General features: G+C 35.9%; 1 protein-coding gene across 1 annotated transcript in view; it reads right to left on the minus strand.

The window, feature by feature from the left end:
• The window catches only part of LOC150096409 (protein still life, isoform SIF type 1-like), a 479,324-nt gene that overhangs the window by 384,582 nt on the left and 76,029 nt on the right, over positions 1–18,713 (minus strand). Inside the window, exon 7 of the mRNA XM_090409055.1 lies at positions 11,400–11,587. Within this exon, the coding sequence (XP_090265181.1) occupies positions 11,400–11,587 (188 nt within the window). The remainder of the gene's footprint in view (positions 1–11,399; positions 11,588–18,713) is intronic.

Here is an 18,713-nt window from a genome sequence, read left to right on the forward strand (position 1 = left end):
AATTAATTATTAATTAATACATTGAAAATAACCAAGGTGTTCCATGAAAATTTCAGGATTTATGAAGTGTTCCGTGGTAGGAAAAATTTGGGAAACACTGGTATAGATATTGGAAATATTACGATAATTATTGAGTCAGAATACATGATAATTGCTTTTCTTGTGAAGACACACACACACACACACACACACACACACACACACACACACACACACACACACACACACACACACACACACACACACACACCGAGAGAGAGAGAGAGAGAGAGAGCTTCTAATCCACTTGATATGACAGGTTTTTCATGATCATAATTTGCAACATTTTATGAAATTTCCTAACTGGTAAAAAGAACCATTACTTAATTAATTCTTTTGGTATCGATGGGAAAAAGCTTAAGATTAACATGGCCAAATCTTTTCCTTCTTTTTTTCAAAGAAGTTTTTTCTTTGTTCTCTTATAAAACTAAGTAAAACTAAGTGCGCAAATCATCTTTTCGAGATAGACGTTTAGTTCACTGGATGGAGCATCTTCGAGGATTTCTCCTAATGTGAAAATAATTACCTCCTTCGTTTCGATTTGACAAGTGAAGCATTCCTTTGCCCTCTTAATTTAGGGTGTTTTTCCTAATGTCTTTGCTGAGAGAGAGAGAGAGAGAGAGAGAGAGAGAGAGAGAGAGAGAGAGAGAGAGAGAGAGAGAACAGTTCTTGATGGTATGCGCTAATTTGTTTCCTCGTTTTTTTTATATTCAGTCTATTAGTCCATTTCATAGATTTAACATTCTATTAATCTTTAACGTCGAAACTACTGCTAATTGTAGACCGCAAATCTGTTGTGAGTGAAGGTGATGGAGAAGCTCAAGATGATTTAAAATTAGACCTATCCTCCAAGGATATCTTTAGGTGGAATATTTGAATTGTCTACTTTCCTTCATTTAGTGAAGACGTCTTGAGTGCTTTCAATTAATCTGGGAAGGATGGGTTGGCTCCTCCCATTCATATAGCGAGCAGTTCTGCACCATTTCATCGATTCATGAAGAGATTTTAGTTTCCTCCATTCACGAACGAAGTAATTTTGTCTTTTTCTTTCTATTAATCTAGCGAGGAGGTTGGGCTTTTCTCATTCATCTATCGAGTGGGTATCTGGCAAAGCTATCATGTTTAGCTATTGAAGTACCAACTGTTCAAATGACGAAATGGTAAACAACTTGAATATTGGCAGTAAATTGCTGATGCTACGCTGTAACTATGGAACATCCCAGATTCAAACAACGAAAGTTTATTGATATCCTAATTGGTATCTCTAGTTTTAGCGATTTCGACTTAAGCAGTCCATCACCCAGATTATTTTGTACTGACGCCTCATAATTTGGTTGATTGTTTATTTATCATAAATAATTGGATCTGACATCGCATTATAGAGAATGAGTACCACCTTTGGTTTCCTCAGGTACCATTCCTTCAAAATTGTTGTCTGAGCGATTTATTATTTTTATTTATTCGGGAGTAAATGTACTGTCATCTGCAACTGAACTTAGCTTGAATAAGCGCATGATTGATCTTATTATTTAGTGGAATTTTAATTCAGGTGTTTCAGCCTAAGAGAAGTCAGACTGGCTACGCTACTGTGGTATCGTAGAGAACTTTATGAGAAATTTATGTTTCTACAAAAAAATAAATTTTTTTTGTAGAAATTGCTGCTGAAGCAACCAAGGAAAGGAGACTTGTATATGGATCTGTGGTCTGTGTTTCACAGGAAAAAGGACTGGTATAATACTAACGGACTACATGTAAATGGTTTTGGTGTTAGGTGTCTAGAGAGAGATGTTCACCGAACATGCGGAAGCTCAAATTCAGGGAAACGTATGCAATTAGGGTGGAAACAGTGTCTTCACATGGGTGTCTTCACACACATTCAGTGTGTGAAGACACCCGTGAAGCAAGCAAATGTGAGAATGACCAAGTGAGGAATCTAGTCTCTCAAGCAAAAATTCTGAATAGGATAGTCAATTCAGAAAATAAAGGTGGTTGCGGAGCTAAAGGGATGCTTCAGTTTCTATAAACTAATGACAGAAGTATCAGGAACAAGAGGGAGGAGATTTGGGCATTGGTTAGTGCAACCTCGCCAAACATTATAGGCATTAGTGGGACATGGCTAATAGCAGATGATGTAGTTACCGGGCTAGAACGTGAAGGGTTTAGTATTTTTCAGGGAAGATAGAGAAAATAGGATGGGGAGGGCTACTGCTGATGGTAGTCGATGAATTGCAGCTAAAAAGGAATAGGAGATAGGCAGGAGGGTAGCTGTTCATTTGAAGCAGTCTGGAGATCAAAGCCGCCAGTAAGGAAAAATATACAGATGGTGTTGTTACTGTAGGCCTGAAGGTTCCAGGAATGATCTGGAAGACATGCATCGACAAATTAGTACAATGATTGCAGGTCGATTGATTATTATGGGGGACTTCAACTATGGAGTTATAGACTAGAGGGAAGAATGATCATATGGCAGGAACGAAATGGAAGTTATACATCTAAGACATAGTTCCTTAAGGAAGCATGTGATGGAGGGGACTAGGGGTGCAAGAGTGTTGGACTTGGTCATAGGATCGGAAAAGCTATCCATTACCAAGGTAGTCACATTACCTCCGATTGGCGAAAGGGATCATGAGGTATCGACTTCGGAGATTGCAAAACATGAGGAATATTCAGGCATGAAGAGGTATTTGTGGAACTACAAGGCAGGTGATTATAACAAACTTATTAGAAAGCTTGAAGCTGTGCCATGATATGAAACCCTGCATGAGACGGATGTTAGCAGTACATGGGAGATAGTTATGGGCCGTCTGGAGGAAGCAATATTAAATTGTATACTTAAGGTAAGGAGGGTAAATTAGGTAGGAGTTTGATGGATAAGTAGTATCATTAAGCATGAGCTGCAAAAAATATGATTCAGATTATATAAGGTGAACAAGAAAGAAAGGTGAAAGCATGGTAAGGAAGGTAAAATCAGTTAACTACAAGAAATTATCTGAGAAGAACAATGGAAATCCAAAAGGGTTTTTTCGTTGCATGGCAAGCAAGAGGAAGAATGACTATGAAAGAATAACCTCAATGAAGTCTGATGGCGATGAAGTGATAGACGCAGATAGAATAGTTGAGATACTGAGTGACCACTTTGCAAGAGTATATCATCAAGTGAGGTTAGTGCTGCAACGTATGTGACAGAGACGAATGTGGAAACGGAAGTTGATGAATTGGAAGTTCTTAGGACATTGCAGAATCTGAATGTAAATACAGCTGTGGGATTATATGGAATATCAACTCTGGTTTTGCGAGAATATGCAAGAGAATTGGCAATGCCTTTGATTAACCTCTTTAATTTAAGTCTCAGCTTTAGTAGAGTTCCAAGGGAGTGGAAAGAAGGCACAACAATTCCATTGCATAAGGCAGGTTTTACAGTAGTAAATAATAGGTCAATCAGTATCTCAGGAGTGGTGGCAAAAGTGCAGGAAAAATTGGTCAGCAAGATAATTCAAGAATGGGTGGATAAAAATAAGATATTGTATAAGGGGAAACATGGCTTTGCGAAGTGTTGGTCATGCCTTGGTAATTTACTAACTTTTTATAATAAAGTGACAGCTGAGTTACATAAAGGCTACGATGATTCTGCTGGATTTTGCAAAGACAACAAAATAACACATGGAACATTATATAAATCAAGTGGATATTAAATCCAGCATTATTTCAAAGCCGAATATAGAAACTATGCTGAAATAATGCTGGATTTAATATTCACTTGATTTATATAATTTTGTATCGCCGAACTGAAGCCCCTTTTTTGACCCTCTATTTTAGTAACACTTAGAACTCTGTTACGCAAATTAGAACGGGGGTAGATATGACACTGGTTATGTAGATAGGAGAGTGGCTGCTGAACAGATATCAAAATTTATGAGTATGGAAGAGCAGAATCCAGGCGAGAGAGGTGACTAGTGGTGTGTCGTAAGGTTTAGTGTTAGGACCACTACTGTTTAATCTGAAAAAAATTAATTTATGCAAATTAGGTAGAGTAATAGTTAATCAAGGCGATGTTGGAGAGCTTACAGAATGATTTAAATAGGCTTTCAGCATGCGCGAAAGATAATAGGGCATCAATTTAATGTAGAGAAATGTAAATTTATTAATTTCTGGAATAATAGATTATAAGGTGTGTATCACATTGATGGCACTGTACTCCAGGAAACAGACGAAGCTAGAAATTTAGGGGTAGTGGTAGACAGACAGTTAAAGTTTAGAGGACATATTGATAAGGTTGCATATAAGATTAATTGGCTATTGAAGAACACATTAACAAGTAGAGGTAAGGAAGTTGTCATTGCTCTTTATAAAGCCTTGATAACCTCACTAACTGGATTACTGTGCTCAAGTCTGGTCCCCTGGGTTTCTTGGGGATAAGGAAGCAGTGGAGAGGATTCAGAGGCGAGTGACCAAATGGTGAGTGGCCTCTGGAATGTTCCCTATGAGGAGAGATTGAAGGTGTGTGGATTGCCGAAGTTGGTTGACAGGAGATAAAAAAGGGGATATGATACATTTAAATTGCTTAAAGGGTTTATAGGATTGATGCAAGGGAAATGTTTCAGCACTTGGCTAGAGGGACCAGAACAAGGGGGTTATCCCTAGAAGTTGAATAAAGGTGTGGTCAGTAAGGGTATGAGGACTAGATATTTTGCTTGGAGAGATGTGAATGAGTGGAGTGGGTTGCCATAATCAGTTGTGAGTGCTTTGTCTGTTAATGAGTTCAAGGAGATGTATGATAGATTGTGTTCAGTATTTTGGTCTCCCGAAATGAGTCCTCGGACTCCTTGAAGGTGCCCGTACAATAATAACTATGCTTGCGTGTTTTATGCTTTTTATGCTTGCAGTTTCGGAGAGGAAAATCCTGCCACCTCCGTATGAGACAAATGACTCACATTCAGATGAAAAGTCCATATGAAGACAATTTACGTTCTGGATGGGATTGGAATCTGAAAGGAAAATGACGCGGGAAAGAGAGTAAAAAAAATGCGTATCCTGTCAAACTCCGTTTATGGTTCACACCACCTTTCTGGCATCATCATTAAAAGTTCATGCTAAGTTATGCCTGAAATAGTGGGAATGGCATTGCTAACATCCCTTAGTACTAGTTGCTATATGCGTACACCCGGACGTTCGAGGAGAACTAGATGAATGCTCAATAACACTAGACCAATCCATCTAAGAATGCGTTTGTTTTCACAGAGAAAACAGTAATCGTTTATGTTAGAGATTCAGCCTGGATACTGGTAAGGGAAATTCGTGCCTTCTCCCGGAATTCATCAGCGGAGACGTAGCGAAATTTTCTCTTAAGTTTGAAAAGACTTGGGTTGAAATCTCGCCTAGAAGGTTAGAGACTGTTATAATAAATTGTTAACTGAAGATGAGCTGGCCAATTTCATAGAGAGGTAGGAGGATTTTTCTTCCAAGTAACTTTTCATCTCCCAAAATAGCCACTCCAGTCAGAGCACACACACATGGTTAACTGACATCATACACCGGCCTCATTCCCTCGCTTCTGCTACGGCAGTAATTCCAAAGAATAACAGCAGTCTGAAAGGGAACTTAGGGAGAATTAATTTCTTTGTCGAACCGTGGGGAAGGGAAAACAATGGATAATGAGTGCAGTTATCCTTTGCCATCAACTGACGCGTAACCCATATAAACGAAGCTTAATGAATCTTAAGGTGTACGCTTTCAGGAGGAACTGTGGACACTGATCCCCTGGAAGCTCTCTTCATCTCTTCCACTTCCTCCCTCCCGAATATTAAAATGTATCCCAGCACACGCACGCACGCACGCTCATGTGAGGCCCTGAAAAATGGAGCACACAGCGATTTTTTGACGTATTTTTGTGCGTTCTCCTTCCAGCACTCTCGAAGAATCCCCATAATTCCCATCAGTTGTTGGGGTGGTGATAAAGCGCGTGAGTCGTTAGACGCTGGCACAACTCGTTAACTGATGACAGTGACGACCTTTCTTCGCCGAGACACCAGCTGCACTTGTAGGAAATGATAGAGACCCATAAAACTGAGCACGGACAATCAATAACCCAAGAAACCGGTCGATGTGGTAGGTGGCGCCACTAACTACTTACCTCATTCTTCTAAATTTGATGACTCTTCTCTTTTTGTTTTAAGTTTTTTCCCGAAGAGGGGTTGAAGATTTCTTTTTTTTTTTTTTTTTTTTTTTTTTTTTTTAAATATTCCACCATGTAGCGTGGTTAGCCAAAATTTCTGTTGGTGATCTTCAATCATAAATTTAAAACCGTCCTTGGAAAACAAACGTAATTTAAAGATGATATTCAAAAATACAATTGGGATCTTCCACGTTCTTCTTTGCACTTTCTTAAAATGGGCCTCATCAAGGGGACTTTCTTAAATGAATTCATTTTTTTTGGGGGGGGGGGGGGATTTCAGAATCCTTTCCGTACACCGTTTTAAAGTACATATCAAGAATTGATGGTGATGGACGAATCTCTTCCTCCTACGAGAAAGATCTTTCTCCTCCTCCATGAGAGATTTGCTTTAAATTTTTAAAATAATTTTCAAAAATTTAATTTTTTTTAATTTATTTCAAATATTTTAAAATACTTCACACGTATTTTCCTTCTTGTATCATACAATCCCCCAATAATGTGAATTTAAAAAAGGACTCTGAACACTCATGTTTCTCTTTGATGAACATTTAAGAAGCTTTTTCTGTAGACTTGTTAGGAAAGCAAACAAAAGGATTGTACAGCAATCCCTCGATTAATGCGCCTAATGCGTTCTCGAAAATGCACTAATCGGGGGCGCATTAATCGAGGGATTGCTGTACTATAAATAATGTTTTATTTACAGTATAATTTAATTTAATTTATATTTTATATTTTTTATTTATTTTTATCTTAATTTTTGAAAACTGAATTTCTTCCCAATTTATTATGCACCAATGAAGTTGTATATGAATAATATTTTTTTTTTTTACTAGTGCCTCATCCTAACGTATTGATCTTTACATTTGCAAAAATCCGCATCCGAAAACATTTTGTTTCTTTACTAGTCCAGAGTACGTAATACAATAAATCCTAGGGAAAAAAAAAACACACCTAAAAACTCCATCTTCATATTTGTATCGTATTCAAAAGACAATAGTGTTTTTGGATGGAGTACAAGTGATCCTCTGATCACTGAGATACTGGCTGCTTACAATTTCGTTCTTTCCGACATATGGTAGTAAGAGATCGACTACGCTGCCATCTGGTAAGCCAATCAGAATATATTGCTTTCGTAGAAACATTGAATAATGACAATACATCCATCTTCATCACAAAAGCAAACGAAACTTTCATTATATAGAGCGACTGATAAAGAATACTATTAATACTAATATTTCTTTTAGTATTGTTTATTATTAGTGGAAGAGAGGTAATTATTTTTCATTAAAAATTCCGTTGTAAATTTAAACAAAGAAATCAGGAAGACATATATTGTTCTAGATTTTCTTTTCTTTTAATTGCAGTTGGTTATCAGTTGATACGCGGAGTGTTATAGAACCGTAAGTAAAACTTACGGTTACTATGGCAACCCTTCCGAACTCCGGACTTCACATTACATACGTGAAGTTTAATAAAGCACTACCATGACCCAACACGATCTATCCCATCCTATTTCCTCAGCCATACGGCTGGTGGGGATAACTATATGCTACCACACTAGGGAGATCATTATGAGCAAGGTAGTTCCCGTTGCCTTCCTTGCCGTAAGTTTATTTATGACTGTAGCCATGTGTGTTCACGGGACCGGTTCGCCTGTTTTGAGGGATGAAAAACACGAGTTACGGGGAGAAAAACCACCACCTCCGTAGGAGATCGGTTAACTCACCTTTAGTCGAAAGAGACCTGATCAAAGTTCCTCATGTCACTGACGTGAATCGAGCCCAAGTCTTTCCGACCAAAGGGTTTCGTCTATACTGACTGAGCTACGGAGGCTCCTCCGACACTGTAGTGCATTAATAAAGTATTACCTTGTTGGGTCATGGTGATAGATAAAGAGAGAGAGAGAGAGAGAGAGTTCTAACGTGCAAGAAAGGATGACACGGAAGCTCTTTATCTGACCATGAGACAAAAAGAAGATAATATCGAGAACAGTTTGCTTTTGAATATCGTTGAACTCAGCCAATTACGCTTTGTCCTAAGAAATGCTGAGTTTGCTACAAGAAAACGATCAGGTAAGGCACACTTAACTAAAATCTTGAAGTATATACAAATTCCACTCTATCCTCCCTTCTTTCAGTTCTTTATGTCCTTCATTCGTTTGCATTCTCCGCTGATTCGGTAAATTTCACACACACACACACACACACACACACACACACACACACACACACACACACACACACACACACAAAGCGCGAGACAAGGAATTATAACATTTAGTCATGTGATTAAAATAAAGAAAGAAGTTAAAAAGTCATATATGAATTGCGTCTTACTTTACTAAAGTAAAGAATTCAGTAACCAGACAATTAAATGCAAAAATGAGGATAATGGCAACATTTACATAGCTCGAAATTCAAACAACGTATTTGAATTTGGAACCAACGTCTGTACTTTGAAAGACTTTGACAGTGAGAAGCCGAAGGCATGCCTAGCTCACTAAAGTAACCATAGCAACCACGTAATGATAAGCAAATATCAAAGAGTGCTACTTCACAATTTTAAACAACAACAAAACAAACAAACAAAAAAAAACATGCTAATGAATGCCATACACACATCGGGTAGTTCCGCATGTCATCCATCAACTGCTTGACATGGCCGACATAGAACCGAGATAGCACATTAGCACATACGATCCAAGAGTTGCTTCTTAATTTATGAAAAGACGCCTTTACCAGGGATAATTGGTCGTTATCACTACCCGAAACATGAGGGGTGGCCCTGAATAGCGTGCCAAAGAGTGATTAAGTCCACAGTCTAAACAGTTTAATTGTTGCTTTATTAGTAGAATATTAAGCGTGTCATTAGCTGGTAGAGGAGTGTTTGTTGGATGTGAAGTCTTTCTTTAAATTAGTTAACCCTTTCGCGTTTATCATCTACATTTCCAAGTGCATGCTACTTAGGAAAACAGCAACTAAATCTGAAATTTATTTATATGTTTAAGTTAGGGAATATTGTTGCTCATAATTTGTGTGTTAGCGAAACATCTAATGGTTTCGAGGATAAAATTTACGTTGCAAAGTTATGATTACTCCCTGGAGGATGTAGCGTTCATGAAATACGACCAGGAGACCCATTAGCAGTCCACTTGAGCGGAGCTAATAAGAAATATGCAAATGACCCTTCTTATCGCTATAGTTGGTTGATTTTCCCCCCTACGACGCAAAATTAGGAAAATGGAGAAACGGTGCTAAAGAAAATTAAACCGGAAGAGATAGAAGAGCGATATTATGATGTAAAATGTCATTTCCTTCATTAACTTCCAGTTAGTAAAAAGAAAAATAAACAAAAGTAAGCATTATGATCGTTAGATGGCGCAGTGAACGAACGCCTTTATTGGTTGCAAGTATCGAGCCTTTGTAGATAAATAATATCTATCAGATAGCCAGAATTTACTTTAATAAACAACATGAAAAATTATCCTGTTATACCGCGTTCAGTGTTTGTTTATAACTGTTGCACATACTCCATAAATCACAAAAAACTTTTCACTCGATAAATTACAAATTTCAAACAAAATCCCAAAGAGGAAATTTTATCAAAATGCAACCAGCCGAAGTCATTCTGTTATGCATATTTTGACAAGGATTTAAAATATGTTCTGATATTGACAAGATTTCAACAATAAGAACGTATAAAAGAAGATCATTAGTTAAACAATATCGGTAACGATGACGTCAACAATGTATAAGAGCTCGGTACATTTCATTGGCCAAAAATGATTCATTGTAAAATTTCATTTTTTAATGTATCAATACTCGAATAATTGGAACTTACATAGTGAATTTGCTATGTTGGTTTTTTTATTATTTAAAGTTCATTTCGAAATTAATGTTAAGGACAATGGAGAGAATGAAATTTTTCAAATATCGACTATTTTCTCCAATTCACAGTTTAACTAATGGGATTGGTCTGTCTGACCAACGAAAGATAATAAAAAATTCAATGGCGTAGTAAGTTCTAATAGAATTTAAGAGAAGTTATTGATCGAGAAATGTGTCGAAACTGGATTTCCAATGAATCTATTGTTGGTTTTAGTCACTGCTAACCGATGTTCCCTATCTTTATTAAGAAAACATGTTTGTGGATTAAGAAAATAAAATGTCAGTCTCACTCTTTCCTTCTTTTCTCTTTTAATATAGCTGATATCCTCATTTTGCTCCTCTTTCTTCGAGTTGCGATAGGTGTAATTATGTCTCAGCAGTATTACCATCTTAAGAGTAATGGTTGTTCATAAGTCGCGGACAGCAAGATAAGGTGGAATAAATGATGGTGTGTGCATCATAACTCAGAAATATTTCCATTCTGAAAGAAAGCAAGATAAGTCTGAAGCGAAGGAATGAAAAAAATATATTAACCCAGTCACGCTAAATGGGCTCATTTCTTATTTTAATAAGAAATAGTCTAACCTGAGTACTGGTATATGTTCTTCTTGTATAACTATCTGGTTACTGGTTGCAGTTTGACAAAATATAATCCCATTCTTCATCAATCATAATAATTGTAATTTTTTTTCATGAATTTTACAAATAATTATGAATTTGTTTCCAAAAATCACGAAAACTTTTCCCTAAATCTCATGAAAAATTTATCAAAAATCATGAAAATTTCCCAAAAAGATCATGAAAAATTCTCAAAACATCATGAAAATGTTCTTGTATAGCTATATGGTTACTGATTGCAGTTGACAAAATATAATCCCATTCTTCGTCATCAATAATAGTAATTGTAATTTTTTTCATGAAATTTTGCAAAAATTATGAAATTTGTTTCCAAAATTCATGAAAAATTGATCCAAAAATCATGCAAAATTTTCCTTAAATCTCATGAAAAATTATCAAAAATCATGAAAATGTTCTTGTATAGTTATCTGGTTACTGATTGCAGTTGGCAAAATATAATCCCATTCTTCGTCATCAGTAATAGTAATTGTAATTTTTTTCATGAAATTTTGCAAACAATTATGAAATTTTCCAAAAACATCATGAAAATTTTCTCAAAATCATAAAATTTCTAAAAAAGATGATTCAAATTTTCTAAAAAAATTAAAATTTTCGTAAAATTCTTAAAACATAACATCTTTCTTTACATAATGCGTTCCTAACTCAGACATAATATTGCTTACCTCCGATGACGTAAGATAAATCCGAGAATCACCGCTCTCTACTGATGCCCTCTGTAGCAACAGCTTACTCTCTCTATCTTTCTCCCCTCGGGATGGAGGACGCTCTCCAGATGATGATGAGTGAATCGCTGATAGACGGGAGGACTTGGGAAGAGGAAGTGTATTGCTCTTAGATCCAGGACTCGATCCTATAAGAAAAAAGAACTCATGTTTCAATTCACACGCACTACCGATTTTAGTTTTTCATATGCAAATTTTATTGAATACTAGATAGCGCAAACAGTAGCTGTATATGTCTATGTATTCATATAACATCATAGATGCAACCATTTACTTCTGAAGCCTAAAGGGCTTGGAAGCCAGAGCAAACAACAGTTTGTTAGTTGCTATGACAACGAATGAAACTAGTTTCTTCTTTCCGCTATGTGTTGTAGGTGAGATACAATCACAAGGATATGCATACCGCCTCTAGCAGATTGACAATAAGTTTTTTTTTTTCACTTCTCTAATGGGGTCGGTTCATAGTCCTATCACCGGATAAAGATTTGTGACGTCATTGCAATGGTTGAAGTGCCTTGTAAGATTAAACTGCTTTAATGGGAGGATTAATATCTGCCAGGCAGCACTTTAATGAGCAAGTTATTTTAAGAACCTGCTTCAGCTCTTGAAGGCCTTGTTCATGCGTTCTCCTCTTGGTGATTGGACTGGCCAAGAATAAATGAAGCAGCCATTGCGCTGTACCCAACGGAGTCCGTAAAAAGCATTCTCATTATACCCTTTCCTGCATGGATTTAATATTAAATTCACTCTCTCTCTAGAGACCCAAGTTCCCGTGAGATAAACGCTTCTATCCCATAATTGCCATACTTTTCGTGTTCGACAGAGGTGTATACTGCGCGAGTTAAAGAATTTGTGCAAATTTTAATGCCGCATTTTTGCTTTAAAGTCACCGACAGCGTAGATGCAAAACTTTGGCGAGCCTCATCATGCTCATTGTTGTACACACAAAGATTTTAATTTATCATTTGATGGTAACTAAAGCTGTAATTAGCTATAAAGTGAACTCTTGAAACCAGGCTAATAATCCTTTTATTCTACACATAAAGAAAAGTTATCTCTATTTGCTTTTCACATTGACTGGTTTAATGCATTGCTGCACATCAAATATTTAATCCACAGTTAATAGAAACACTGTTCTATTAATACGCATTCTGCTTGACTATATATTTAATATATTGTTTAAAGAAATATATTTCCAAATTCGGATTCCCTTAGCTGTTGTAGTGATTCATGTTGAAGGAATAAAACTACATGCAAATAAGATCGGAAGTAAATAATTTACTAACTAAATTAAATATTTACAACTGTTTTGCTAGCTCAAGGTTTCATTATCAGAAACACTATTGACCACACACTCTTCAGTTCAGTTAATTCAATCATAAGCATCCCCCACCCAACACCCATACGCACTCACAAAGGCAGATACTGACATGCCACATCATCATCCTGACCAAAAACTTGGAGTTTTCAAACTTTAGCTTCCAAGGGAGAGCAAATTCGTCCTCAGAGCCTTCAGTTATCTGAAATAAAAGGCTATACTTGCATAATTTGAACAAAGCTACAACAAAAACCCCTTACTATTCTTAAAAAAGGACAATAAATCCCTATCCCAAACTTGACTACATATAGACGATATCCCTACCTAATCCTGAATTAAACATGCAACAGATAAACTGGGTTCGCTCCTAAAACCACACAAAATCAGAACAGTCTACAAACTTTAGGCAAAGTCTCCACCTTCTGCAGACAGTTCAAGGACCACCAGGATTCGCTCTCCTTTTACAGTATTCCGCTAAATGTGGGATCCAGACAGGATGGACCACCATGCAAAGAAGAAAATAACATAAAAATATATTCAGTTTGACAACAAAAACGTGGACTAGCACAACATGTCTGGGATGAAGACCATTTTATCAGATGGAAGAAAGCTAATCTTGTACACAGAGTATGCAGATCTCCATAATTTAAACAGGGATTGTAGTATGCTAGGTTGTAGTTGTTAATTTAAACTGCGATTGTAATACTCTGGGTCTTTTGGCACATGAGCCATTTCCAGAAAACGGATTATGTGCTACAAAACTCAGCGCAGTAAAATAGAATAGTGGTGTCTTGATACATAAATGTTGGGGTACCTTCCTATCCACACTTCAAGTAATTACAGAATATTACTGCAGAGAGGGCCACTGTTGTCCTCCAAACACGTGAATGTCCTTGCTCATTTTAATTTGTCTTAGCTGAGTGTGTGCCTTCGATAGTGCTACTGATAATGCTAGCTTCAGATGACGAAACGTCAGGTGTTAATTATTTAATTTACCTAGCAAATTATTTATTTTCATTACTGTTTCTACGTAGTTTCATTGCAGAAACTTCAACATGAATCAAAAGAAATATATTGTTCCTTAGATACCTAATTTATTTCAAATAATGGTAGAGTGTTTACAAACGAAATTGCTGAATATTATTTTCATTATCATTATTTTTAACAATGATATTTTTTAAAATAAATAAATAAATAAAATAAATTTTATAAATGTTAAAATTCAACTCTGACACAAGAAAAATCGAATTATTTCATATCAACAATATTTCCTAATGAAAACGACAATAATGAATATTTTATAACTTGCTTTTCCTCAACAATATTTATGCATCACTGCGACACCTGGTGGTGGTGTAGTTTCAAATAATTACATTATTTCAGGTTTTGAGTTTTTTACAGGTTTTATATAAGAAATACTAATAAAAAGAATAAATGATAAACTAATAAAATTATATTAGAAATATAGATAAATGGTTAATAGTTCGAATGTGTCTAGGATTAAAGTTAAAAAAAGAAAATCATGGGTTTCTTTGAGTAAATTGATTACATCAGTGAGACCAGTTCAGATTGTTTGTGTTGTTTGTTCTCTTTTGTTTCGTTTGAATTTATTGTTGAAATCTTACTAAATCAGTTCCTAGTTTTTGTTTTCCTCTTAAAGATTTGTGATAATGAAATCATGTAGGCCAATGTTTACACTTTCTTTTGATCAATTCGATGATTGCTTTGCGCATGTTCATCGTGTTCCAACTTGAAATTTAGAAGTCTGTGTTTTATAGCGCTGACATTTGGGATTTCTGATAACGGTTAGTTGGCTTTATTGCTTTTCTTGTAGTTGTTGTTTGGGATTTCATCAGCAAGTATTTGTTTTAGTTGTTTCCCGAGGGTATTCGTTGAGCATCGCAGGATACTGGAAATTCAGCCATTTAAAATGAAGTCATTTCTTCTCTAAGCCATTATAAAAGCTGGGACTTAAGTTTTTGAGGGAAAAAAACTAAATCACCCATGTTCAAGTTTCTGGAAGAAATATTACATAAAACAGGAATGAAAATAAATAATAATATACTTTTGCAGACGTTTGGCCAGCGAAAGTTAGCATTATCCAGGTACTCGAAAGACAAACACACATAATAAAGTCAAAGTTAAATGATGGAGGTCAAGTGCGCGAAGCTGAGATGAGAAATTTGAAACTTGTGGCGATCTTATTTAATTACGGTTGACAGGGGAAGATAAGGAGGTGTGCCAAAATATTGAGTACCCAGGTCTGTTTCAGTTATCGAGGTTCTCTACGACTTTAGCCGCTTCCAAGAATCGTGTGATTTGAAGTGAGATTTATGCAGTAACTTGGCTTTCTTCGGCCTAATGAAGTGATTTTTATCCAAAGCATATTGAGCTAATTCAGTTTTCGATTGACCGTATCATAAGTTCTTTTTTTAGACTAAGGTAGTCCGTTCTGTCTGTTCAAAATACTGGATATCACACTGACACTGTAAATTGTTAGTTTGGAAATGGATGCCTGAAAAGTAGAGAAGAACCTGAGGGTTTTTAAATCTACTACACAAATATAGAAACTTTTAGTGCTGTGGACTGCCCTAATCCTCTGTTGCGCCTCTGGTGTAAAGAATTTCGCGAACATATAATTTGGTTTTTTTGGGGAAAAAGGTTCTTGTTCTTTTAAAGAAGTTTGTTAAGAGGTTTGCTGCTATATCCCTTAAATTCAAATGATGTGATGTCAGGAGAGAAGTGCTGGTCCTGAGGACGAAATTAGCTTTTGCTCTGGAGTCGAATATTTTGATAATTCCAAGTTTAAGGCCTTGACGTTGTAAAGTGACAACATGGTCTCTGTAAACGTGTTGGCTTAAGAAGCACACGAGGGAATCTGATTGTTTTAAAACGAAAGTATTCAAAGTTAAAGCTTAGAAGAAGCCAAGTTACTAGGAAATGATAGGCCACTGACCTTAGCACGAAATAAAGACAGAATGGAACAGCAAGATCATATGGACTACCGGAGATCCACAATCTAGGGCCCAGCCCATTGTGTTCAATTGGGGATGCCATCAATTGTTATAACGCTAAGCCTCCATTCGAAGAGAAACATATTAGCAAAACCTGTACACATGCTTTCAATACAAAAAGCCTTCAATTAGAGGACATCCATTCATCGCTCAGTAGATATCTTCCTGTGTGGATCCTTTTAAAGCACCGAAATATATTTAATTCTCTTTCCTCTGATCGCAGTTATGACCTTGTATAATTTTGACACCCTTGGTCCTTTGGGCCTCTGTAAATGGTCCCATAAACTGAAATGACTAAATGAATTTTCTTAAGGATTTCAAATACTAAAAAGGACTTTGGGTTTTAAACTGCTGTGATGAAGTAGGACGTCATTATATACAGAAATGCTTTACTATCGACTGAACTATGAATAAATTGATTAATTAAAAATAACATACATAAACAGACGTTTATATCTATTATTTCGAATTTTATAAAAAAGGCTCCAGTATTTATAGAAGCTTAGACTTAGGGGCAACACAGACGTCTTTGTAATTATTTCGATTCATCCATATTCCATTTCATTTATCTTTTATGGCTAATGATTTTGTAGTTAACTTTTTTGTGTTATGTTGTATTTTGTGTGATGATTATAATTTGATTTGTTTGATATTTTTCTTTCTACGGGACTACCATGAGTGGGACATAGAAATCATATGTTATACATGAAAAAAAATTATGGGTCAATGCAAATAATACACAATCTGTTTTCGTTGCAAGAATAATCAGACCTCCCTTAGGAGATCCAATAGCTGTTGTTAACATTTACACGAAAATATAAAAAAAAAAAATTACAAACAATTTAGAAATTATTCTAAATCCGAACATAACATATTAAAATATGATTGCTTAATTTAGTCCTAATAACTAAATAAATAGCAACAAAACCAACCAATAATATTTGAGATGAATAAAAAATAAAACAAAGGGATTATCCTAATAGAGTGGTCGATTAATTAACACCGAAGACAAAGAAACAAAGTTGAATGCATTTCCCATTATTTCTAGACCAAGTGAAGCCAGAACAAATGCCCCGTCTTAAACCATTTTATTCTTTGTGGTTGAGATTTTGCATGCAGTTAGTAGTATCAAATGAGGCGCGAGTTACATAGGAAGCTGGGGATGTTATTACTGATAAACAAATGCCTAGCAGGGATGTCGCGAGCTGATATTCAAGCAAGTGGTAGCGTCTTCTTTCCTAGTTGTATATGGTGCATAAAATTTCGATAAGGGCCTTTGGGCGCTATCACGCAAGACTAAAACTAGAAAGTAGACATGTCGTTCGAAAATCGGATGGTATTACGGATATTGATTCCGCACTATGCCCGCACTGGCAAGTGACAGTTGTTAAGGAGAAAAATTGATCTTTTTTGTTGGAAAGAAAGAAATTATCTACAGCGTCTTTCTCCTCTTTTGGTTCCTCAGAGTTCGAAAGAGAAAACGTAATTAGAATATTCTTTAAAGTATCGGCCAGAAATGCGAATTACAATCTTGGACTACTGTTTTAACAAGGAGGCTTTGGTCGAATGAATTTGGATACTCAATTAATAACAGGAAGGTGTCTTGCAAATAGTTAAAACGTGCTTCAACATTGGGAGAATGAGCTGTGTTCATTCTATGCTATCTTTTTATGTGTGTTGGGCTTCTCTACACGCGCCTGATACACCACTTGGTGCAACTGGCTAATCCATGACAGAAAGGAAAGACAAACGATTTCGTAAAACAAGTTCTCCAATACATCTAATACACAAGCGAATTGATACAGAGTGTAATAATGGATACAGTTGTTCAACTGTTTATAATTCTAAACACGAGTTCGTTATTATTATTATTTTTTTTAAACTGAAAAGTCGATTTGGTCAGATATTACTTGTCCATTGCTGGATGGGCGGGGTATACAACCGAGTTCTTTGAAGATAAATGAGCACAATAAAACTGACCGTTTCCCATGACGTTGAAGATGTTAGAGATATTTGTTTGAACTTTTGTTAATCGATTATTGAAAACAGATATTTAACTAGCCATTCAATAACTGTGTTACTGACTGACTAGCTAAATAACTGAGTAATTCAATTATCATTATTAGATATAAAATGCAATGCTAAAATTAAATTTAATAATTATTTTATTTGGTTTATTTTATTTTATTTTTAATTTTTACTCATCCAACCTCAGTTCTTGATTGTTATTTACAAAATTAAAATTTAATTAAACTAGCAATGTCAGTCCGTTTTGAAGATTTGCTTGTTCACATCTATTTACGATAATCCGAGAAACAGAGGGAGAGATGCTAGTCCTAAAAATAGGCAATTTGGCACTGGATATACCTGGAAGAAATCATATCATCCCTTTAAAGAAACTGCCCAAAAATAAAGAAGTGTGCAAGAATATACGTGCATGCCTCTGTGCCCCTGCGTTTCCTAATGGGTCTTGGTGCCCAGGAATCCTGGGTTGAATATCTTTCGCCATTCACCATGAAAATAGCTTTGCCATGATGATCCACTTTCTGTTTGGTGGACACCCAATTGAATGCTTTCATACGGCAAAAAATTTACAAGTTCTTCGATATTTCACAGAATATATGGACTGATACAATATCCATTCTCAAATTTGAGCCATAATATTATCTACACAAGAATTAACTTGTTTAGACACGTTCCTATACCCAATCGATAATGTGTTTTGGTGGGAAAACAAACTCGAGCAGTTGCTTTGCGTGCAGCTAGTGGAGATGTCGCTTAATTCCCCTTGCTAGACCACTAAAAGAAATATCGTTATAAGTTTTATTTTGTTCGACGAAAAGAAAAACTTTTTAGATCTTTTACTTCATCCGGTTCTTGAGTTAGTCGATTTTTGGTACGAGCAAGTAAGATTTTTCTCCC

This window comes from Typopeltis vanoorti, chromosome 19 (genome assembly GCF_054136105.1).
Source record: "Typopeltis vanoorti isolate ZY-2024b chromosome 19, IOZ_Tvanoo_1.0, whole genome shotgun sequence".
Taxonomy (NCBI): Eukaryota; Metazoa; Arthropoda; class Arachnida; order Uropygi; family Thelyphonidae; genus Typopeltis; species Typopeltis vanoorti.